This window comes from Aulonocara stuartgranti (assembly GCF_965226115.1).
Source record: "Aulonocara stuartgranti genome assembly, chromosome: 14".
Classification (NCBI taxonomy): domain Eukaryota; kingdom Metazoa; phylum Chordata; class Actinopteri; order Cichliformes; family Cichlidae; genus Aulonocara; species Aulonocara stuartgranti.
Window position 1 is genome coordinate 38,481,005 of NC_138950.1, and position 25,832 is coordinate 38,506,836.

Genomic DNA, 25,832 nt, shown 5'->3' on the forward strand with positions numbered 1-25,832 from the left:
CGGCTGCAGCTGTTGAGCTGGGTGATGCTAATTTCAGGTTCAAATGTTGTAGTGGCGGTTTCACTTTGGTTTGATTTGGCGCACTTTGTGTCTTCCTCGCTCCTTATTCGCCAACAGCCACACTGCTTCCTTGTGCTGCTGTGCACATGTGACACATGGATGAAATGGACTGCTCTTTATCAAGTGTGTTGGAAGACCAAGCTGAGCATGCACACAGTCAGCCAGTTCTGGTACTTTGTTTGGTTGATTATTAAGGTGCCAATTTATTTTTTGTTTCAATGGTTTTAATGTTATGCTTGATTAATTTCTAACTTCTCAGAGTCCAGAGTGTTGGTTTAAATTTTAGTATAAGATGTTAAAACGTCGAAACAATTGGGAAAAAAATAGGGCAAAACCTAACATGTTGTCAAAGTTTTCTTTGGAATCGATTGGTGAGACTGGTGTTAACAAAAAGCACCAAGGAAGAGGCAGAAAAATCCACCTTACCGAAGCATTTTAGGTGCTAGAGACAGAAGGAAGATGCTTCAGGAAGAGATAAATGCTTCTAGATCAGAATCTGAAAGTTCTCAAGAATGACCATAAGCAGACAACTGAACGAACAATGCTAAAAGGAGGAATAGCTGCTAAGAAGCCACTGAGGTCTCAGATTGGCCAAAGAGGACAAACATCTAGTCGTAGTTGACTGAAAGAAGATATTCTGGACTGATAAGTCAAGTTTTTCAAGGTTTTTCTTTGACATTGGACAAGTGGAGGATACAAAGATGTTGCAGGCCTAAAAAAAGTATCTATGCAGATGAACAAAAAACAGATCTCCTTAAGAAATAGGAAAATATCCAGCAAAGACCTGACACTGGACCAACTGCTGTTTGCTGAACCTCGTCAGACATAATCTCAGTGGAATATGAAGAAGCTGTTTTTGAGGAGGAGAAACTAAGATAGCTTTCATTTTAATCTTCATTTAAGCTGCATTTTTTAATTCGCTCTGGTTATTTGAGAGTGACAAATGCACAAAAAAAAGGTAGGGAATAAATGCAATTATGCACAATGTTGTATGGACGTAGTCAGGAGAGAGGTAAAACTGTGTCTGCATCCATCTGCATCATGTTCAGTTTAGAAATGCAAAAAACAAGGAATCCGTCCATCTTCTATTGCAAAATGGTCAGAAGGAACATGCTCCTAAAGTCTGTTTGATTACTTTGCTATACAATCTGGAATGATTCCTTGATGTGGGTGCACACTCTTTAGCTTTTATTTGTTTATTCGGACAAACCCGAGTGTCACCAGGCGGATTATAGCTGCCAAAATCATTTCTCTGCAAATGGAAATAAACCTAATGACCTCGGTTGTCTTGCCAACTTTTAAAGACACCGAGTGTGTGTGCGTATGTGTGCGTGCGTGCACGTGCATGCATCTCACTAATGGCTAGAGTTATAGTTGTTTCATTTCAGTCAGAGTTATGAAGTGTTATGGAACCCTTTTAGGTTTTAACCTCCCTTGGCAGTAGTTAGGATCTATATTACAAAGGTTAGGAGGCTTTGCAGTCGCTCATTTTTGCTTTTTCTCTCTCTCTCACAGACGCGTGTACACACACTCACACATACTTGAATAAAGTTGCACTGGTCATGGCCTTCATACATGAGCTATCCTTAAATTTAATCAAAAGTCCTAATGGGTTGTGTGTGGGACGTTTCCCTCTGTGTGTGTGTGTGTGTGTGTGTGTGTGTGTGTGTGTGTGTGTCAAAGGAGGCCTTAGAGGCAGCAGCGGTTGATTGGAGGGCACATGTGTGATGTGGCTGAGAGATCAAACACACACTGTTGATAAATGTGAGAGCAGAGTGGGCAGTGCTCTTTTTCTTCAGCCCTGATCAGTGTTGGGCTGTTCTCTATTCATTACACAAACACACACATGCTGCTTTCACAGAGTGACAATAAGAGAGCGGTCAAGCACGTTTATATTTGACCATTTATCTACGTTTGTGCGCCATGCTTATATTTGAGTGTTTGTGTCTGTAGTTTGTGTGCTTGTAATGAGGTCAATCTCCTGCGTAGAGCTAAAACCTCAGTGTCTTTATCTCTGTTACATGGCCAGAGGATTATTCTCATCACTCTCAACCCTCTGCCACTCGTCCTCCATCGCTACTCTCACTGAAAATCGACTTTGTGTTTTTGTTGACAGTGAGTGTATGTAGACTGTGCTGTAGGTCTGTCCAACATGCAGCACAAGCTCAGACACACACAGCCTTGCACAGACTTCTTGTTACCACTAAAGGTGTTTCATATCCCTTGAGTCAAAGCACAAAGAAATAAAAGTATTTCATGTTTTTAGAGTTGGTTGTGTTTTTCATTTTGTTGAAACAGTAAAAAAAAAAAAAATCGAAACCACACTATATCTGAAACATCACTGAAGGTTCATATTTCACTGTCTATTTAAATCTCCTCTTGTGAGCGACTCGTGGGTCAATCTGTGTCACTGAATTCATATTAAGTTCAACAAAGGGCCTTAAATACATGTTGTGTGTCCTGGGCAGGGCGATATGACCAAAAATATTTATCACCATATACATTTGAAAATTTACGATAACGACATAACTGACGATATAATTGACACGAGACAAAATACCTTACAACTCCACAACTTTATTAGTGCAAAACCCCATCAATGTATTTTCACTTAAACAAGCAGCTGTTTTTTATGTTCATTAGAGTTATATAAAAATGTAACAGTGCAAACTCCTCGCTGACAGTTTAACCAAAAGGCATTTCCAGTGGAAACTGGCCGACATATCCTCAGCGTAACCAAGTATAATAGCCACAAAACTTAAAAAGAGGTCATACACACACAGTACTGTAATATTATGTTGAAGCACAGTACGTATCACTCCACGAGGCTCCGCCTACGATAGCCGTAATGCTCCGACAATCCATCGAGCGGTGCGGCTTCGTAGCTCAGCAAAGTCGTACTGAAACATTTGACAGATTTTCGAGCGCCGTGTACATAAAATCGTTTCGAGGTCAGTAAACACAACCAGAGTTCATACATAAGGCACACGGGATTATAAGGGGCACTGTTGACTTTCAGAAAAATCAAAGGATTGATTTTAAGTGCGCCGTATTTTCAAAACAACACGGTAATAACGACGGCCCGCTAGCATGCGCTACCAAAAATAGTGCTTTGTAGTGTATCTGACGGACAAAAGCTAAACCAGTTCCGCCATGTGCGTATGAAAACAAAGGCACTGCGCATGTGCGTTTTACCCATATTCTATCGCCATATTTCATTTTCTTATCGTTGCCCGACATCATACCGGTTTTACTGTGAACGGTACGATATGTTCCAGCCCTACTGCAAAGTACAACCAGCTGCAATGAACATTATTTCGTCAGTGTGTTCATAAACTTCTCAGTTGTGCATTATATGTATATATTATACATGCTTTTTATTCATGTCTAATATATATATAGCTATATAGAATGGCTAATCAACCAGTATAAATATTTTTCATGCTAAAAATACAAATTTCTTTTCATCAATTATTTTGTATTTATTTACAATTTTACAAAAAAGCTGAAAAACCTGCTAAAACATGTTTTTGTTTTTGACAGAGAGGCCAAATTACAGTTATTTATTTGCTTTTATTTGTCGAATGTTATGCTTGACTTCTTAAAGAAGTTCAGTGTGCCGGCTCACATTTGTGCATAAAAACATCAGTTTGTTATTTGCCTAACAAATAAAAATGTCATTTTTAGTTTTAAGCGTGTGTGTGTGTGTGTGTGTGTGTGTGTGTGTGTGTGTGTGTGTGTGTGTGTGTGTGTGTGTGTCTGTGTGTGTGTGTGTATTAATCCAAGTTACCTGACTCGATAAATCCTTCAATTCTTTTTTTAAAGTATTTTTCTCAATCGTTGATTCTCCTCCTGTATGTTCTGTATTTGCTGCAGAAAGTCCTAAATACGACTGTAGAACTACATTTTTACATAAACTGTGTTTAACACCCGCTTAATCTCCGTCCACCAATATTCAGGAGAATCTTTGTTTATGCAGTTTGGATACGACTTTTTCTTAGTGAATGGTTTTTACTTGCAGCAAAGTCAGTGCTTGTCCTTGTTGGGCCTTATAGCTTCTGTGCTTGTCCACTAACCAGATAAAGTGCGTGTGCTTTAGAATCCACTGTGTTAACCTGGATCGGATGTAGATTCACAATGACAAAGATTAATCAGCTCTAACACGTATATTTCAGTATCTGAGTGCCAATTTAGTTCACTGCAGAGGAAAGCATTAGGTATTAACAGGCAGTCTGTCCAGTGGAGCGTGTGGTGCTTACCCATGCTCTGTGTGGTTCTTAGCAGAATAGACGGAGGCCATAAGGCAGATGTTTGCCCACGCTTATGAGTGCTCTATTAAAACAGTCTCCAGTATGTGCTGGTTGTCTAAATGGCTCTTCTTTTTAGAGGGCAATATTGTTTTATTTGATGTTGTGCATGTGTTTCTGCACATGCCCATATCCACCTTTTTTGTTGTACAGAGCGCGCACACACGTCTGCCTCTCTTTGCAGTCTGTTTCACCATAATTGCTAACACCCCCCTGCCCTCTGTTCACTTCACACATGACGTGGCCCACCTTTTCACCCATCTGTCAGAACTATTGTGAGTGAGTGTGTGTGTGTGTGTGTGTGTATGTGTGCATCGTGAGCTGTCATGCGAAGCCCGAGCGGTGTTGATCAGCAGGCCAAGCCAATGGCATATGGCCATGACCTGGGGTGCTGTGGCATGTAGGAATGCAGGATAGCGAACTGAATGGACAAGAGCTCATGCACATGGCTGCACGGATACTGGCATGCCAACATTGCATATGCAACTGATGAAGTGGAGTTTCGAGCACCCATTTGTGTCTTTCTCTACCTCCTTCCTCCCTTGCTGATATCAGTGCCAACGCCTCGGTCCCATCTCTCAAAAAAGTGTGGGAGGAGTCGTCTGTTGAGGATGTAAATCGAGTTTGCTGAGCTTGGCGTGCTCATATTTTAAGCCACATGTCAAAACACTCTCATGTCAGGCAGGATTCAAAGTGAAATACTGAGTAGACAACAATGTTTCCTTTTTTGTTGTTTTTTTTTAAATCACTTAAATAACATCTCTATCATAAAGCTTCTGTTGACCTCATATTTCTTGTGACAGATCCAAGGTACAGTATAGGCACACAGTCACATACCGCCCTGTTATTAAAGCTGGTGGTGGCAGATGTAACCGAGCTATCCTTCATCTAGTGAACTGTAGTATTTAGTTCACTAGATGAAGGTGTAGTGAAGAGAGTGGTTAAAAGATGAAAAAAGGCCCATATGAGCAGACACAAACCAAAGTGTCTCACCTGAGACGCTTATTCCAACACCACTATTTCATGATTAAAAAAGAACTATACACATGTGGTGCACACTCCTCCATGTATGCATTTCATGTCAGTGCCATCTGACAGGAAACATGTTGGTACACACTTTCTGCAGTAACTGGCCAGGTGTGTTAAAGTGTATACAGGCAGGATTTCCCAAGCTCTCCATTTATTCTTCAGCTTACTACATCCCTCATTTCTCATCTTGTGTATACCTGAGTGCCAAACCCAGTTTCCTACTCATGCGGGACATGTGTATTATTCTTAGGATTATTGTCATGCTGGATTTTGGTCCGTCTGAAGACATTCATGGAAAACTAAAGCGACTGATTCATCTGAGCTCCTTGAATAATGATGACTTAGAGGTAATCCAAAGTAATATACCCCTGAGGATTTTTGCACATTTGCCTGACTCATTGGCTGGCAGATACAGTATCCTGCATGTAGATATATCAGCAGTCTTTCAGCAACTGTTATTATTTTTTTGCATTTGTTTAATGAATTACTGCCGTGGTGTTTTCTTCCTCAGTGGCTACAGTGATTCATTTCCTCTTACTGCTGGTGCAGATTTTAATCCATTGATTTTACAATGACCGTATTACAACAGTGCTTACAAAGGGATAGAATGTGAGTGCAAGTAAAAAGAACATTGGCATTGCAGGCGATAAAGACTTAACCCTTGCTCCTCAGTATTTTGGATTAAATGTAGACTATTTATTACGAGCTGTTTGGGCATGGAGGATTAAGTGGTCCCTCACTTCTGCAAGAACAACTCTGGGATTGTCATGGGATAGAAGCAGTGCATTAGTACCGGTACTTATCATGCTGCTCACAGTGGGACCGCAGAGAGTGTGATCACTGAACAAGTTGACTTGACCTTTCCTTTAATTAGGATCCCAGGAAGGTTACGAGTGGACAAAGAGCTGAAAAAGCAGCCCCGGTTTGACAGATATCCTGTGTCATGGTGCCTCTACCATCAAGTTCTTTATAGGCTGGTGGCAGCAAGTGGTCTGAGCCTGATAAATCCTCAGACAGAAGAAGAAGCTTTTACCTCAGTGGCTGAGGGGGGAAAGGAGAGGCAACCCAATTACCTTTAGAAGCTCCTGTTCAAAAACATTTCATCGTTTCATTTGGTCAAACGTTTAATGTCATAGAGAGAGAGAGAGTGTAAAACTGATGCTTTTGAGTCCAAATGATCTACCAAATAAACGATGTTCCCCAATCCTTTTAAAGCACTCTTTTTCTAGAATTGACAAACATCTTTAACACAATAACTTTAAAAGATATTTTACAAGAAAATAAAAAAGTTAGGTACATTTTTTGTTGTGTTTTGTGTTGTTTTGTAGAAATGTGTTGTTGTGTTTCCCAGTTGAACAGTCACTTTGAGGTGTTCCCAATTTGAGAGACAAAACTGAACATAAAAATCAAACGCAGAAAGAAAAATCACAACAACAGACTTTTAATCTCAGAGCATTACTGAATAAAACTGAAGTTTACAGTGAGCAGCCACATACGTACACTTTCAGGTCAATCCTCAGTATCTTAAAAATATACCATATATGATTATTTCATAAATAACTGCTTTTACTTTTCATAAACACTGTTGTTAGTTTGTAATTCTGATGCTTGGTCTTGCTTTCCTCACCCTGTGAATCAGTCAGATTTGTGACTGTTGATTCGGTGAAGTTTGTCCTAGTAAACAGGGTTCATTGCAGTTGGTTCGCACGTAGTAACAGAAATCCTGAATTAGTAAATGAGTTTAGCTCTACACATTCAGTGTCTCTGTCCCATGAGGTGCTGAGTATGTTGGCACACAGTCATCAGATTATGAAGTACCTCCGATCCAAATACCCTGAGCTCCTCGGTTAAACCATGTGGGAATTTAGTGCTAAATTCCGATATTATTACTGATATTTGTTGTGATGTAAAGTTAACATAAGAGATGATCTGGTAGTAATCAGGTCCGGCTCTGTTATTCTTTCAGCTGGTATTTAATGCTTTGAGAGCATGTATAAATACAGAATAAGAATAAAGATACAAATGTAGGTTTTGTCTACTGTTCAATTTGATATCGAGTCAGCAGGCACAAATTAGTTGCCCTGTTTTTGGATTATAACACTACAAAACTGTTTACAGCCAAGTTACCATGGCAATATACCCTAGTAAGAAGTGTCTTCATAGTGCTGAAACTCAGACGAGGATATGTCCTTCAATGTACAGATTAAACAAATATAAACTTCCTCCCCTGAGCCTGGTTCTGCTGCAGATTTCTTCCTGTTAAAAAGTAGTTTTTCCTTCCCAGTGTTTCCTTTGAGGTCATTGGATTTCTCTGTCTTATTGTAGGGTCTTTACCTGTAAAGTGCCTTGAGGTGACTGCTCTTGTGGTACAAATAGAAGTTTTTATTTAGGCTGAAAACCCAAAATACAACAGAAAAACATCCCACTAGCCACAGGAGTACACCGAGAGAATCACACAAAGTTGCTACGAGAAAGACTGAAAGAAAGACGGTGCTATTTTTACACATGGGGTAATCGGTGAAGTGGAAACAGCTGAGGGAATGAGACACAGGTGTAGACGATCTACATCACCATGGAGGGAAGTAAAACTCACACAGGAACCAACCCGAAGCATAACTACTAAACACGGTGACAAACTACGCTGCACAAAGGAACCCTGGGTACACCTAATAGGAATCAACATAAAAAAATGTTTTTTCCAAACCTAAACCGTGGGAGGAAGCCAGAGTACGTGGAGAGAACCCACACAAACAGGAAGAACATGCAAACTCCACACAGAAAGACCCCGGCCTGGTGGTGGAATTGAACTCAGGACCTTCTTGCTGTGAGAACTATTAGCAATATTAGCCATTACTGATAAACAGACTAGTTAGATAAAAGATGAATAATCATTGGCGGCTGAATGGAGCGCAGGTGGAATATTGAGCTGTGACAGAGCGGATCACGGACACGTGGAGAAGCGGAGGGTTGCTGGCTGTGCAGAGCAGCAGGGGAAGTGAAGCTGATCAGAGTTCAGAGTGTGGAGAACCAATCAGAGCAAAAGCAGAGCTGAGGACTGAGGCGGAGCAGTGGGACAGGTGGATGGGAGAGAGGTTGCAGGCAGATGTAGACAGCATGACAAACTCAAATTTTTCTGCTTTTACACCTGTGAGGTCATTTTTACAATGCAGCCTGTGATCGCTGCAGTCTGTCAGTGAGCGCTCTGCTTATTATAGCTGTGCTGTTTGTTGGAGCCTTTATCTGTTAGTAGGTTACTTGGGACCCTGTGTAGTTTAGTGAAATTTAAAAAATAAATGTAATCCTTGTTTTATGAAGTCATTAAAGATGTATGCTGTATAATCATTCCACCCTGGAAAAAGAAGAGTTCAAAGAAATCATTAAAAGCCCACAATTACCGTGACATTCATGCCCATGATGGGTGTATGTAAACTTCTAACCACAACTGTAGGATGTAGTTTTAGACCAGTGTTTTTTCAGTAATTCGTTTCAGCTTAATGACAATACAAGCCAAAGCTTTCGATTAACAAGGCGCAGTGTGTCTGCGTGTTTTGTGCTGCCGATCCTACCTGTAGGATGCAATTGTGTTCTTTGGCTCTCTGTTGAAAGAGCAGGAATGTGTGCATGTGTGTTCAGTGTTTGTGTCTAATATTGTCTTAAACTGTTTCCCTCTGAAGCCTTGTCAGACACGCCGTACTTAACGCAAACTTGCACACACAAGCAGCCACGCACACAGGCGCTCACAAACACACACGTGTGTGCACATATACGTGCTCACCCAGTCTCAGAGCCATTGTTTCTCACACAGCAGGGCACAGGGTCGATTGCCAGTAGTGGAGCATTATCAGCCTCCCTGTGTTAGCCTGTGTGTGTGTGTGTGTGTGTGTGTGTGTGTGTGTGTATGTGTGTGTATTTTTTGTGCAGACATGCTCTCAGCTGAGGGAGCTGGTTCACGGGCCGGTCAGAGCCGCCTTATTTCCTTTTAATTGACTTAAGATGGGCAAACAAGACCTCAGCAAGCACACGGTACCCATTACACTCACGCACAAGAAATACACAACGCCAAGGTGCACGCTAATGAAGCACACATAGTGACACACAAACAGCCACAATTGCCCCTGCGTGTGTTAGCTACTTTACAGTTCCATCAGGCTAAATGAGGGGGTTGTGTTTTCCCAGTCAGCACTGCTGCATTCCAGTTGCCTGCAGCTCTGCCAAAACTCCTCCGTGATTACTAATCTTTTTACTCACCTTGCTGATTACAGTTTACCTCGGTTTAGTTGCATGTAGTCCGTTCCAAGGTCGGCATCAGTAAGTGGGCAATATCGTTGCTCGAGAGTGGTTTAACCATGCTAGTGGCAACCTGTGAGCGTTATCATAGCCAAAAATTCTTTACTACTAACCCCAAAAGCTGTCATAGAAAAGCCAAAGGGCTCTTTAAAGGTAGACTTGATTGTTTTTTAAACTGGGAACCAGTTTCATTTGCTCTAAAGAATGTGTTTGACCCTCAAACAGATGTCCACTCGAACCTTTCTGTGCTGGGCAGGTCGGTGTGTTTAATATGAACACAAACATCTCATCTTCATTTTGTTGTTCTGGTTGGTCACAGTTCAAATTACATTTTACTCTGAGCTTGCTGATAATGCTGCAGAAAGTCAAGTTTAATTTGGCCTTTAAGATTTATACAATTGGAATTTAAAAAAACAATCCCGTGCAGCACTCCTCCAGCTCCGTCATAAACTGTGCAAATGGTGAAAAGTTGCAACAATGTTTCCGTCTCATCGAACATTTTAGGCTACAAGAGAAGCTGCTGAGGACAAACGGGGGTCTTTGGGGTTATATGTACTCAAACTAACTACATGCTTTACTCACTCATCCACCCTCCAACCCTCGATATGCATCCTGAGGAAAAACGAGTATGCTATCAAAATTTGACATCTATTTCACCAGCAAAGATTTAAAGGCAAACTTTTTTTGTTTTTATTTCCTGTTTGTCTCCTGCAGGTTATTCCTAAAAAACAGAAGTCCTCGCTCTGCCAGTCACCTCAGTTCAATTGATTTGCTTTGCTTTTGTTCCTCACAAGCATGCATCATTTTCATTGTCCATCCATCCATCCATCCATCCATCCTTCCACCTTTCCCCCTCTCTTCACTACCCAACCATTGTTTTATCATTGGTGTATGAGAGAAGAGGACAGGCGGAAGGAGGAGTTGGAGGAGGAGGAGGAGGAAGAAAGGAAGATGGACAGCTTTCTACTTTTCTGCCTTTCTGTTTGTGTGACCATTTGTTTTTGTTCTGTTATGGCCTTATAGATAGTAGCCATCCTGAACCCAAGTCGCTTAAATAAAATCATTAGATGTATTAGAAAAACTGTCTTAGTACCTGTAAAAAGTCTTTATACCACTTAATACAGTAATTTACCAAGGCCATATTTATATTTTTCCTTTTGTTCCTATCCATCAGGTGCTTCAGCCGGGAACCTGTAATAGAAGGGTTGTGTCAATGGTGCACCAGTCACAACTTTAACCATGCTGCTTGTAGGGGTCTGAGGTCAGGTTGGCAAATAAAGTTCGTTGGTCATCTTCCAGAAAAATTCCTTTTTTCCTTCAGCCACTCAGAAGGGACGCTCATCCATTTATAGCCTATAACTGTACAGGTCAACATTTTAAAAATGAATGGGCATGTTAGGTGGTGATGTTTGGAGCTGCCCAACAGACTCTGTTGTAAACAGGAGTATGGGAGAACCCGGCTTTGTGCTATAATTAATTGAAACAAGGCATTGCTGTTGTGGACGTAAAAACAAAATCTTCCACAGAGTCAGAAATCACAAAGATGTCACACCCAAATTAAACATTTACTATTAAAGAAATGAGTCCTAAAGTTAAAATTGAAGCTAGTTTCTCCAAATGTATGGAGTGTAACATACAGCAGAGCAGGATTCTTGCCCATTCAAGCATTTGGTCCAACTGTAGCTTAACCTGTTGACCCAGTCTGCATAAATTGAGTTGCAGCCTCCTAATATACTTTTTGAAAGAGCTTCTTGTTACCATTAACAAGCAGGAAAAGTTAATAAAGTAGCTACTAAATCTCTATATTATATTATAATTTGTGTAACTCCCGAGAAAGGTGATGGAGAGGTCATTTGCTTTAACAATGGGAAAAATATGATATGGCCTAAAATAATTGAGCTTTTTAAGAGTACATGTTATACACTTAACACCAACAAGTACATTATTTCTTAGGTTCTATTAAATATACATGAAATACATTCATTCTGTTTCCGAATATCAGCTGCCTCATGTGGAGCAGTTACAGTCCTCACAGCTTTCACTGGGGACTGAACCACAGGACATTGGGCTCAGTTGCATCTATTGTGATTCAATTTTTCTGCACAGGAACTCGCACAAACATATTCAGCGCACACTCTACAGCATTTGCCCTTTAGGCAGAGAATAAAGCACATATTATACGTCCATCTTAGGACGAGATGGAAAGAAGGGTCACAGAATGAGAGAGGAAGTGCACAAGTGCACTCGTGTCTGCAGAGTAATCGACAATATGAGACTCATCCAGAGTTTCCTGCCCATACAGTCTGGCATAAGCAGATATTACAATTTTTTATAGAAATGACCTTGTAGGAGTGCTTCCCTATTAGGTGATGATAATGGAAATAGTCTGCATTGGCAGCTCATGATGACATTTTTCTGAACATTTGCTTTGGTGAGTAATAAGAATTCTGCCGTGCGCTACTATGAACGTCGCTGTACTCTCAACAAACCAGCAGGAAAAAAGCTCCCGCCGTAGCCTGTCATCAGGTGTCGAGCTCCTGCATCATAACAGTGCCTGTTGTGACCTGGAGCCAAAACACTTCACTAGTTTTTATTTATGTATTTAATGGTGTCCATGTAAAGTGTTTCGATAGTTTTCACCCAGACTGCTTTCACTGCTGTGATACCAGGTATTGCCTTACAGTGTTGGCCCAGCTAAAAGAAGAGCTTTTCTTTCTGAACTGAGAGAGATGAAAGATTCTCACCTTTCAGTTTAACCCTTCAGTTGTTGTGGTGCACGTGTGTCAAACAGGATTACTGTATCCTGGACCACCTCAGTATTATGTGTTGACGGCTGGTTTCAGTAACCAATAAATTTATCTTGTCTGTAATAACGAGTCCCTAAAGTTGTATTTTTGTGTATTCAAAGTATCCAATCTTATTTCACATGTAAATATCCATTATGTAATCCATGTGATTTTCAGTAAATGTTTCCATATTGCATTATCATTAAACTTGTACATGTTTTGCTTTAGGCTGGGAGTTTTTAGAGATGTGCACGGTCTCACACAGATGCCCATACTGCATCATTTATTCTCAATTCCAGCTCATTTGAACATTACAGTGAATTTGTGAGGACAGCCTGTCATTACGTAGACCTCTTGTGCAGCATGTTTGAGACAGTGTGAATTGAAGTCCTGTCTATGTGCATGTGTGTTATGTGTTATTCATAGGTACAGATACCTGGTGAAAGTTCTGACAAGAACTAGAAAGAGAGATCATATTTCTCCCATTTTAGCTTCTCCTCATTTGCAAATTAAAATTCTTCTGTACAAGTTCTTGTAGTGCCATAGACGCCCTCTCTATGTTTCCTTTGTGATTAAGATGATAGTTAGGGCTGGAGCAGGTGAACCTGAACCGTCAGGCTTGTGATACACTGTGATGCACTGAGTATTTCTTCTCTCTCACCTCTTTCACTCCACATGCCTTTATAAACCACTTCTCTCCTATAGTGTGTGCCTATACTCTCCTTTTCCCTCTTTCTCCTCGCCCCTCAGCCGGTCATGGCAGACCCCGCCCCACCTTGATCTTGTTTCTGGCTGAGGTTTCTTATTGATATTGCACCAAATCACAAGAACAGTTGCATCAAGACATAAACATAAATAAGAAGCACATTAAGGGGATGAAGGGGATCTTTGCTTAAACCAAATGAATAAATAGACACAACATTTCCTTAATAACCAAGTAGAACATTTCTTTTATCCATACACTATCATGCAGAATTGTAAATGCATGCACGCTTATGTGTGATATGCGCTTTCATAAGTCCAAAAGTATTAAGTAGTCTGCAAGTTTTTCTCGCCAACTATGTGGAATCCAGAGAGAGTGACATAACCAAAGTATCCTGCCTAAAGATGCTTTGCCAGGGCTTTAATGGAGCCACATTCAGTTACTGCTTGTTTGTGGGTCCTCTGCCCTCAGATTTGTATTGGGAAAAGTAAGCATGCTAATTAGGACTGTGGTCTCTTAAGTGACTCCTTTCTGTGCCTTGAGAAGCTCCAGATTTGCATTTACCCCTATATTTTGGGGGAGTATTTATCATTACTGCAATGTGACATCCTATCCGCTTGGGACAATTGCTAGTGTACTGGTTCCACTGGCAGCCATACATCTCCACCATGTTTGATTGATTATGTTAAGTCCTTCTTTTTCTAGATTTTTTCGGTATTGTAATCTGGCCCTTCTCTTCTTGATTGTTACCAGTGGTTTGCATGTAAACCCTTGGCATAAACGCTCTGTATTTACACGTATGAAGGCATTGCTTGATTGTAGAGTTTGACCACAACAAGCCTGCGTGAGTATTCGTGAAATGGCTCGATCCTGTGAGGGGATTTTTCTTTACCAAGGAAAGAATTCACTTTAGCTTTCTTCAGTTGTCATTTTTGTGTCGTCGAGCTCAACAGCACGTTCCTTTCTTTGTAAGATTCCACTTAATTGTTGATTTCTGTCTCTCCTAAAATTTCAGCGCTCACTAATAAGTTCTGCATTTGGAATCAACTCCAGACCTTTTGTCTCCTCAATATGTCATTAAATATGTCAACATGTCATCGAAGAAACAGACGCACTGCTTGTATGCCTACAGCAGAGACTATTTAAAAGTAATGTGATAATTTTGTTACCTGTGCTTATCAATCACACCTTGAACGATTCACTTACAAAATCGAATGTAACCACACGTAAAGACAAAAGTAACCAAACTGTGTCACCTTCTTAAATACTTGGATGTACATACAGCTACCTGCCTGAACAGCATTTGGTTTATTTGTCTTAACAAGCTGAAAGCTAAACTTTTCATGTGAATCTCACAGAAGAACGTCACACCACAGTCAAGTGATTTGCGGGCAAGGAAGAAGGTCCATCTTTGCAAAGTTCAAAGAGCCACCAAGCGTAATTTATTCCAGCGTAACTTTACTATAGGCAGGCTTAATAATGTGAACCCTGCTGACACCCTGTGTCCCCGAGTTCACATTTTGCTATGTACAAGTCTGTGTTGCACTCCTCTCCCAATTTGAATCATTACTCTCCACTTTGTAATCAGCTCCAACAATTATAACCTCACAGCGTGCCTCTGATTACTGTCCGGGTGTATTTTGGAGTGTTCTGGGAATGTTGTGGAAAAAACCCTGATTCTGGTCCCAGCAGAACTCTAGGTTACACACATTTACAGTAACCCTGTCTGTGTGCTTGTGTGTGGGTTGCCGTTCGTTTGAAGTGCTCATTCCCCCTAAATTACAGTGCTGCCATAATGAAGTATTACCATGCAATTCCAAGGCAGACCAGTACAAAGAAAGCGATCGTGTGTGTGTGTGTGTGTGTGTGTGTGTGTGTGTGTGTTCGACACTTGAGGTGAAAGTTCAAATGCGATGCCCGAGCAAAGACTGTCTGCCAGGCCAAAGTGTGCATGTTGTCTGGGTGTGTTCCTGTGTGCGTTTGCATGTGTTTTATGAAACAAGTAGAAAAATAGCTTTTTTGTGTAATGCAGGCCCTCTGAGCTGAGGCGTGTTTGCAGTTGCGTGAGTCTCATCGCAGTTGTGTTTCTAAATGTGTGGATCCACCAGCCAGCTGTGACAAAGCTCAGTTTGAGCTCACACATACGCACTCGGAGGTGCGGACGTCTTTGGCTGCAGGCTGTGCTGGCCTCACCTACGGCCTCCCCAGCGTGCTGAATGTTGCATGAGGCCCAGCCGCCTCATACATACTGCATCAGCACAAACATGCCATCTGATTTTATACATAGTGCATTGGCACCTGTACTCACCTTGACTGGCAAGCATGCAATCCATTTTTCATCAACGCGTTCAATGGGACGGCTCTTTTAGGACACGGCAGTAGGAGGTGGTAGATGTTTGTCGGCGATGGCGTATTTTGTTGTTTCCCGTTTGGCACTCTGCACTGTGCAGCGTTTTTGTTTGCTTGTTTTTTTTCCTCTTTTGTTGTTGTTTCCTGGGAGCACTCCCAGTGTAGATGCATGAGCATATATCTAAAGCTGAACTTGGTTTTCTTATAGTATGCTATGTTAGTTGCTACATAGAGTCGATCCCCTTCAGGCAGCAGGAATTTTTGTTTTCTGGCCAGGCAATCATTAACCTTTAGAAAGATGTCAGTTCAGTTCACCTTTTTATTATTGAAAACTAGTGGTGCAACGGACCAAAAATCTCACGGTTCGGATCGGATCACGGTTTTAAGTCACAGATCGGATCAATTTTCGGATCAGTGAAAAAAATGTAACATTTACTTATTGAAGTATTTTTTGCCTGTTAAAAACATTCAACGCAAGACTCATTCCACGCAATTATTAAAAAAAAATTATGGTCTCTCGAGGCCCGGTAGCAAACCCCCGGGATTGCCTATTGGGGGCGACCGTGGCTCAGGGGGTTGGGAAGCGTATCTGTAACCGGAAGGTCGCCGGTTCGATCCCCGGGCTCTCTGTCCTGGTCGTTGTGTCCTTGGGCAAGACACTTTACCCTACTTGCCTACTGGTGTCGGCCAGAGGGGCCGATGGCGCGATATGGCAGCCTCGCTTCTGTCAGTCTGCCCCAGGGCAGCTGTGGCTACAACCGTAGCTGCCTCCACCAGTGTGTGAATGTGAGAGTGAATGAATAGTGGCATTGTAAAGCGCTTTGGGTGCCTTGAAAAGCGCTATATAAATCCAATCCATTGTTATTATTATTATTATTATTATTATTATTATTATTGACGACCAGCATCTTCAGGTAAATCTTTAAAGTGAGGGACTTCTGGGCCACACTGAGCCAATGTTTCAGGAACGCATGTGGTTTATGTCCTTTTTTTCCCAATACAGAATTTAATAGACACTGTTGTGAAAGAGCTATAACTACACAGCCAGACTACAGGTAAATAATATTTTCTACAGACTGGACTGTTTAGTGTACCCCTTCCGGTCCGAGCGCCTTATGTTTGACACCAGTGGTGTAGAGTTTGAATCCTCGTTCAAGCTGCTGCAGCTCAGAAGAGCAAAAAAATAATTACAAAATTACTGATTTCATGCAAAGAAAGTGCAATCATTGCTCAGCGTCACAGAAAAACTCCTGGACATTTGTAATATTTCAATTTCAGCTTGTTTTTGTCCCCAGGTTACCAAAAAGCTAAAGAATGCAACAGTAAAAGGATCAGTTTTAGCATCAGTTCTAGTAAGATCGTTTCTGCCAAACAGATATTGAAGCCACTTGAGTCTAAGCACCTTGAGCCCCCAGCTAGATCCTCAAAACACAAGGTGCTGTCACTGTGGCTACTATCAGCTAACATCTCGTGCCCCCAACCAATGACCTATCTAGGCTGTGTATTATAGCTAGCGTGCTAACAGTACTGGGGCCAAGCACCCTTTAGCAAGTCTCCCCTGCAAAGCAGAGTCTCCTAAATGAAAACCATTCCACTCTGCCTGCTTCCCAAGCTCTGCTCAGGGACAGGAGCCATGGGGTCAACAGCTGGTGGAGGATATGGCAATTGTTTATGAAAAAATGCTTTCTCAAGCCCACCAAAAACACACACTTGGGGGTGGTGGGTGGGGAGGGGGTTGGGCTCTGCCCCTGAACAGCCAACAGCTGGGAAGGGTTGGGGAGTAGCCTAGAGGCTGGCAAGTTGCCCCCTCCCCTCCGGTCCAGATGGGGGAGGTTAGGCTGAGGCTAGCTGCAGCCCACCCCTCTCCTCCACTTCCCAAACTTCCCATTCCCATTAAGGAGAGGCTAGAGATTGTGAAGGAAGGGAAAGGAGGAAGAAAAGCAAAAGAGCATGACTGCTGTTTTTTCTCCCCCAACCCTCCCTCCATCTTCGGCCTAATCAAATAAAGCAGGAAGCTTCCAAGACGGAAGAGGAGTGTTTATTGATATTTGTGTGTGCTCCTTCACCCTCTCTCATGTCCCCACTGTTTATTTTCTCTCCACCACTTTTGAAAATTCTGATATTGTCAATGTTTTCAGCCCATATATCATGCCTAACTGAATGTTTGAACGCTGCTGAGGCAAAAAGGTTATGTTTCTTTCTGCTTCTTACAATATACCATTATCTTAAATTGAGCCACTGGGAAATTACACACCAACTCGACATCCGTTGCAAAACGGCTATGACCAGTCAATTTATTGTAATAAGAGGGTGTCATATGAAATGAAATGGCCTTAAATAAGAATTGATGATCCCATCCGTCTATAGCATTGGTCAGACATAAAGCCGTGCACACACACACGCGCGCCGCTTGTACTTGAGCTTGTACTTGAAAATCCTGATGAGGGTATTGTGTTACCAGTACCTTTTAGTGCCTAAAAAGTTGAAATTGCATCTTTAGGTAGTGCACAGACTCAACTCAAAAGTGGCCTTTAAGTGGAAAACTGTGTTGGGAACTGGATGAAGGCCTTAAGTTAGATCTTATGGGAAGCAGTGCAGAGAACGAAGAAGCTCAATCATGTAACATAAAGGCAGACTGATGCCGGAGTTTCCAATCGGGCATCCCCCTCCCTGAAAACTTTCCTGCTCAGACAGTTTTGTGCATTTGATGGCAGTACAAGACCTCAGTTGGACTTGAAAATGATTAGACCCATGCGTGTTTTAGGGATGGGATTCCAATCTTTGACCAATATTGAAATAATAAACATTGTGGTAGGAGTATAAAGTGCACTGAACCCAAGCCAGATCCCCGACACTTCCTATGTAAGAGCGCAAGCATACACTCCAGCAAGTTTAAGACTTTTATATGGCTATGTAAAACCCAAGAATAACCACTGGGTAGTTGTACTGATGTAAAAATCATCTGCACAGACGTTTGAAAGGAAACCGTATTCTTTTTAAAGCATCGTAATGTGCAACAAACGTCATTGTTGCGATATGCAACATCAGAAATGTTTTCAGGCTAAGATGCCAAAGTCGGATGTTAGTATTCTGATACCTGCACCCAGTGGTCTTCTCTTCAAAGTGCAGTGAACCCTTGTAAAACCTGTTTGGCACCGCTGAGAGGATCTGGTGTTTGAATGGCACGGCACTGAGAAGTTGCCATGACTAACAAAGGGAAACTTTTTTTTCTTGAACTGCCACTGTGAGAGCCCGTCTTGTTATTTTCAATAGTCCTTTTGTTAGAGTTCATTGAGAGGCGACAGCTTGATTTCCCCTCAAGCCATCCATATGTGCACATGCTGCTGCTCTCTGACATGTCACTCGTCATATCATTGTGTGTGTGTGTGTGTGTGTGTGTGTGTGTGTGTGTGTGTGTGTGTGTGTGCATTAATCTACCTGCAACCCTGTGGGCTTGCTGCTGACTGTTTCCTAAAGGTCAGACCATATGACCTCTGGGGGTTCAGGCCAAATCAGTATCCTGGGGTGCTCTCGTCTCTGAAGAAAACATTATCTGTCCAAAATCTAAATGTGGATGCATTCACTTGACAACATTGATCCATATATGTATATGTGTATGTATGTGTATGGCTAAATTATTGTTTTTGATTTTATGGAAATATACTGTTTTATTTGTTCATATGAACATTTGGGTCAGAAAGTAGTCAAACATTAAAAAAAGAGAAATTTTATTCCTAAAAAAATCTGTATGAATGAAAGGAATTTTAACAAGAGAGCAAAAAAAAAAAAAACAGATGGAAGAAGGAATTAAACAGAAAAAGATGATGCATAGTGGACATAGAAGCACCTATGTGTCTTGCTATATACAAATACAAGTGTATTAAATTGAATTAAAATGGAGGAACCAAGATGGTTAAAGAAAGTCCGTGAAAACTAAACGGATCAACGAAGGCATGGACGAAGGAAGAAAGAAGGTAAAAGGAGAGAAAGAAATGAAAAGAAGGACTAACACTGACGCACAAGCACACACAAGCATACGTGCGCACTTCCTAGGGAAAACCATTTGTAGGATATAATTGTGAGGTAATGGAGGCTGGTCTGAGGGGTGAGGGGTTAAAGGTCAGAAGTGTGTTGTTGAAGAGGCCTCAGTCATCAGCCGTCAGCCAGGGTCATGTCACGTGTGTGTGTGCACCAGTGTGCCTCCAAACTAGGCCTTAGTTAAAAACATAAGGGCAACCCTTATACCCTTAATACACACGCACACACACACGCACACACACACACACGCACACACGCACACACACACACGCACGCACGCACACACACGCACACGCACACACACACGCACGCACGCACACACACGCACACACACACACGCACGCACGCACGCACGCACGCACGCACGCACGCACACACACACACGGTTTCTACCAAAATATTGAAAAAATCTGTTTCTGTTTTGCAATTTGAATTTCACTTCATATTACCTGGAATCAGTCTCTCTAACCCCAGCTGTGTGTCACTATACAGCGCACACACATACACACAGGTGTAATTCTAATCGTCCAGGTTTCCCTCTAAGCCCGCTCGCACTCCTCCAGTCCCCTTACCAATTAACATATGTAAGAGCGACAAGGTCTAACTTTTAATGAGAAAAGCCAGGCTGCCCTGCAACTTTGTAGCAAGTTTTGCTACATAGAATACGATGTAGCAAAACTGAAGGGAATTTAATACAAAGTCTAATATGATACATTGACAAATTCTGTAACTGTCTTTTGCTACATTGTAAGCATTATGTAGGATACTATTTAACATGGCAATGAATTTTAATTTCATTAAAACTTTAGACACAGCAAGTTCCAAGAAGCAGTTTTAGTTGTTGCTCAATTAAATTAGACCAGTAGGATGGGTCCTCTCTGTTTGAATTCAGGCTGTCTACTGCATATTGCTGACATACTGTAGTTGATCTTTTAGCACAGATCTTTTTACACACAGCACAAATCATCATTTAGATCCAAATTAAATAGCTAGACTAGAATCACGGGGTCTGGTGTTGGCAAGGAGAGAGCAGAAAACAAGACAAAATTCTTGTTAAGTCTCGTTATCACTTGAAATCATTTCCGTGTCCTCTCAGAAATGTTATTTATGACAAAAAAGGAAAAGTAACAGTGATTCTTTCTGTCCGTTCATGTGAGGCGCAAGTGTCTCACTCATAGAGGATTATCTGCCCTAACTTGGTTAAAACGTCCTTTCATCATCGTTAGTCTCAGTGTGATGTTGTACATATGTATTTAAGCTGTGCTGAAAGAGGAAGAACTTCATGTTCAATAACTTACATACTGACACTTTCATCATGTACATATAGGAATAAAATTCAAATCAGTAAAAAACTAGTGATGGTTTAGAAAAAAATCTGTTTGATGTCAAGTTTGTTATTTATATCAACATAAGGACTCTACAAGCAACAGGTATACATGAAGTCCTGATAGGATAGAAATCTAAATATGTACTATTTTTATATATTGTAAAGTTCCTCAAGAGCCTAGTTGGTTACACATTAACCTGATAAAATAAGATAATAATCAGGTACTTAGTTTAGTCCCTTATGGATTGAATTAGGAAGGACATGTGGCATAAAAATCTGCCACATCAAACATGCAGCGCTACCTGCTGTGGTGGCCAACCAGAAGCTAAAAGTAGCCTCTGGATAAACAGAAAAATATATTGAACAGAATGAAAAAAAGTGCAGTTTCTGGAATAGCAGCATCCACAGAAAAGGTGCAGACCTGCTAATGAAGGGGAGATCACCCAGCTCCAGTATGGCTTATGATTTTTAGCTGTGTGACTTTCTAACTGCACCACGTAACAATAAGTCTGAAGTGCTCTTTGCACAGTGACCGACTTGCTATTAGTACTCACTTTGTGCACAACTTACTGCACACAAAATCGGAAATCTTAATCTGTAAGAAAGTTCTTTTCAGCTGTGCTTTTCAGTATTTCAGTATACGAATGCACAATAAAACATTTTTCTGATACCTGTGATTTATTTTTGGTCTGTACTTATAAGAGATATTTAATATATATTCTGTCCCTTCTAACTAAACCTTCTTTGAAGAAAAAGATGTGTTATTCCTTTCAGAACTTTACTGACATTTAGTGTCAGTACTAACCGGTGTATTATGTACGGCTAAATATGTAGTCCAAAACACATAGACATATTAGATTATAATATTTAGGAAAACTTTTGTTTGAATTGTTTTATGTTCACTCAAATTTGTTTTTCTGATGTGAAGAACACATGACTTGATCGAGCTTGTTGCTTCTCTAAATGATTCTCAGAAAATTCTTATTTAATCTGATGAAATAAAACAAGCAGACCACAATCAAGGTATTACACACTATTATGTGAAAAAATGAAGTCCCATCAAGGAATGTTGTTTTGGGCCTATAGTCACTGCCTGCAGTACAGCAAACACAGGTAAACTTAAAGGCCGTGAGTGTGGAGACTCAGGATTGCTTCTGGTTCGGCTGCAGCTCAGGAGGAAAAGCAGGTCTGGTATTCATTGGAAGGTTGGTGGTTTGATCCCTGCTCCAGTCTCAATGGGCAAGATACTAACCTAAGTTGTTCTGTGATGGACCCATCGAGTGTGAATGTTGGATAGGAAGCAGTTACTTAGGAAAAGCATAGAAAAAAAGTGCTTGCATGAATGGGTGAATGAAGTTGTATAAAGCACTTTGAGTGCTCGGGTAGAGCAGAAAAGTCCTGCATACGAACCATTATGTTTAAGGTACTAGGTTAGGATTCGCTTCATGGACTGATTATGTGTCTGGATGAAATCTGTCCCTTCACAACACTAACTGTGCATTTCCATGTGAAGCAGCACTTTGAGAAGAATCTATGTGTGATGAGTTTTGTGAGTCGTCTCTGTCAGTATTGTGATAACCTGGCGTCTCACAGTACAGACGCTGTACATCTTGTGGAAAAACGGTGGTTTTTTGATGAAAACTGATGCAAATGTGACGCGCTCTACCCTTCATAGTCATCGCATCTCACCGTCTACGAGAGACGTGGGACCAATGTGCACTCACTGCTGCTGTGAAACTCGTTTTGAAGAATAATCGCGCGCTGACGTCAGCACACTTCAGTGTATTTACATTATACTACAGGCACTTTTACACAAGTAGATATTTGTGTCCAGCTTTCAAATGTGCCCGTCAAAGTCAGTCAGAATTACACATTGTTCCGAGTAACTGAGCAAACCATTTAACTACAGAACATGCTTGGTGGTCTAACAAGTAAATCCTGAAATCACTGTGTTTAAGTGCCATGTCTGTAACTGTTTCAGGTGATGTAATTACTAATGTCCTAATGTGGTTAAATACCTGATGTTCTGAGTGTGCACTCTTACAAACAAATCGCACGGCATCAGTTTGCAAACCTTGTATGTTGCATTCTTTGTGAGAATTCTCTGAGAATGATACAAGGCGTGTGCGTGTGAGTGTGAGTCTTCCCTGTTAGGCCTGAATCAGTCTGTAAACAGACACCTATGAGCAGCTGGGCATTTGGCCTCAGTACAACTCCCTCACAGAGAGGAAATGTTGACCTCCACACACACACACACACACTGACAAGCACCCAGACAGTGTATGCATACATGCACCGACAAGCAGCACATCACCACACACAAACATCCATAAACACACACATCTACTCAACAACGCACTCTCACACAAACACATTTCCCTTAGCTCCCACAGGAGACAGACGCTGCCATGTTTACTGGCTCGCCGGAAACTTTAACAGGAGGGAGTGAGAGACCAGCAGCTATCATTGTCTCTCTCCTCCTGACATGCCCCCCCCCCCTCGCCCTCCTTTTTTTTCCTTTTTTTGTTTCTTTCAGACGTCTCTATATCAACACTTTGGTCAGTTTATTTGTCCAAGGCAACAACTCAGCAAGTTTTATTGCTCCCCAAATCTAAATCAGGAGGGGGTGTAGGGGACAAATTTCCGGATGAACAACCCAGTGGACGCACTCAGGAGAATGTAAACTGGGCCTGGAGCATAAGTGATAACAAATAAGAGATGTTCTCTAGCTGTGAGCTGTACACTTCAAATGTTTTTGTTTTTACTCTGAAGGACACCGAGGAGTCTGACTGGAGCTTCAGCCAGGAAAACACTCCAGAAGCTTCCAAGCACTGCTGTCCAGTCTGTCTCTCTCTCAAGAGCTGGCTTGTCCTGGCCTTCACACACTCAGAGGAAGGCTTTTTAGTTTTTTTAATTTTGTCTGGCAGCTGGAATGATTCACTGAATCTGATGATTCATTGTGAGGAAAGGGAGCTCTAATAATTTCCCTCCTTCGACAAATAACAAAAGGTGCAGTTGTGGAATTTCAGCAGACATAAAAACAGTTTAGTATCTCAGATCCTTTGTTACTCAGAAGAATCTGAACCCTTTTATTCCATTTTCATCTGCTGAGACTTTCACCTTCAAAGACTCACTGACGTACACACTGTCCCGCTGTTGTTGATAGTCAGGAACTTCTAATTCTCTTCGTCTAGTTATTGCTTTTATCTGCTTCTCTCTCAGTTCTTCCATCCTTTGTTCCTCTCTTCTTTTGCTCCATTCTCCTTAGCTTTCTTTAACCCTCTTAAAGAAAGTCATTCCTAATTTTTGCTACTAGAAATGCAATAAATCAGTTTTGTGGGCCGAGAGATCCTCCCTCCATATTCACCCTGTCCTTCAGATGCTGTTTGGAAATGTGTACATGCATTTGTAATCCATAGGGACATTGCTTGTAGAACTATCTTAATATATCAGCTTGATTATTTTCTGTCATTTCAATAAGGAGATATCACCTGGAAGAAATGAACATGACTCATTGTGATAGAGAAATTCATGTGTTTGGCGTTTAGACTCCGATGACCCGTCGTGGCCGAATGAAATCCAAGCAGTGATAGGATTTAGGACCAGACCCCCTGGAGTCTAGACACTGGTGGTGGTGAAGAGTGTAAAGTGGAGGTGGGAAGGAGGTGGGTTCCAGTCGGAAAAGGAGAATGACGGAGAGCACAGATTCAAACCATGCGAAGCGGAGGCCGATTGTCTTGGCTTCATGAAAGAAAGTCACCTGGTTGGGCAGGTGACCCATGAATCTGACTGTAAGGACCTGGATTCATTTTCTGTGTCATCCCACCTGCTTTCCTGTCGGCTTTCTCCACTGTGCTGTTAAAGAAAGGCTTAAAAATGCCTCCAAAAAAAAAAGTATTTCTTGATTTGTTTATTTGATAGTGTTCGCTGCCTGTGGTTATGGCTTTTGCTCTCTGACAGGAAGGAAAGTCCTGAGGAAGCTCTTGTAATGTAGCATGTTGACGCTGTGTTATATTGTTGAACGAATAGAAACCTGCCTACCGTTGCAGGGTGTTGAGGTCGGGATGGGAGATTTGTTGTCCTGGGTTTTGTTTCGCAGACGTACAAATCTTGCTGACTTTGTTGACAGAAGCCTGGAGAGTAACTCCTGGTTTTTCTCTCTAACATCCTTTTTCCTACACAGTCAGTACACTGAGTCTACAATATGTACTATAGTTGAAATGTTATTTTGATAGACTACCTATTTACATATTTATTGTTTGTTTATGGGGACATTCTTGAAACAAATATGAAAGGATGCTCAATGTGTCTCAGACTGTACAATAATAAAAACATTGTAAGATTACAGAAAATACATTTCAAACTAAATATCAACTGTCTGAGTATCATAAACCTGCAGCTATCATGTGTTGCAGTCTCTATAATGGGCAGCATTGATGGAAATTATTCCCACCCTGACCTGCTCAGTGAAACAGTTGACAGAACTGTACAGTACTGCCAAATTGTAATTTGTTGCAGGTTAAAATAAATAAATAAATAACATTTTCTAATTCTAAAAATTCTCTTTCTTCTAAGTAGCTTAAGTAATTTTCATTCTTGAATTGAGTGTGATGAATGAGTCCTCCAGTGCCTGGTTATTCTGTTTTCATGGCATTGGGAGATTCCCACAAACACTGGATCCTACGTCTGACCGGGGTTCCTGCAAGATTTGAGAATGTCTTCGGTGACGTGTTGTTTGGATTTCTGTCTATTATCACTATAATATTTAGAATTTGCATCATTAGATTCATCACAGCACACTCATATGGCAGCAGGAAGCACTGCAACATAAATCAGCTCTGTATCTTAAGTAATTTGTCACATTTCCTCAGTGGTTACACTATGCACCATAATAACTAACAGCAGTGAATGAAAGCCTGTTACTCAGAGGTAGACAACACTCAGCT

General features: G+C 41.3%; 1 protein-coding gene across 3 annotated transcripts in view; it reads left to right on the forward strand.

Moving 5' to 3' along the window:
- The window catches only part of bcas3 (BCAS3 microtubule associated cell migration factor), a 319,739-nt gene that overhangs the window by 160,347 nt on the left and 133,560 nt on the right, over nucleotides 1–25,832 (forward strand). The window contains exon 23 of one of the 3 annotated variants that reach the window (XM_082502295.1): nucleotides 10,398–12,606. The exons of the other annotated variants lie outside the window; for them this stretch is intronic. Within the exon in view, the coding sequence (XP_082358421.1) occupies nucleotides 10,398–10,408 (11 nt within the window). The 3' untranslated portion in view covers nucleotides 10,409–12,606. Of the gene's footprint in view, nucleotides 1–10,397; nucleotides 12,607–25,832 lie in introns of those variants that run through there. 3 annotated transcript variants of the gene reach the window in all.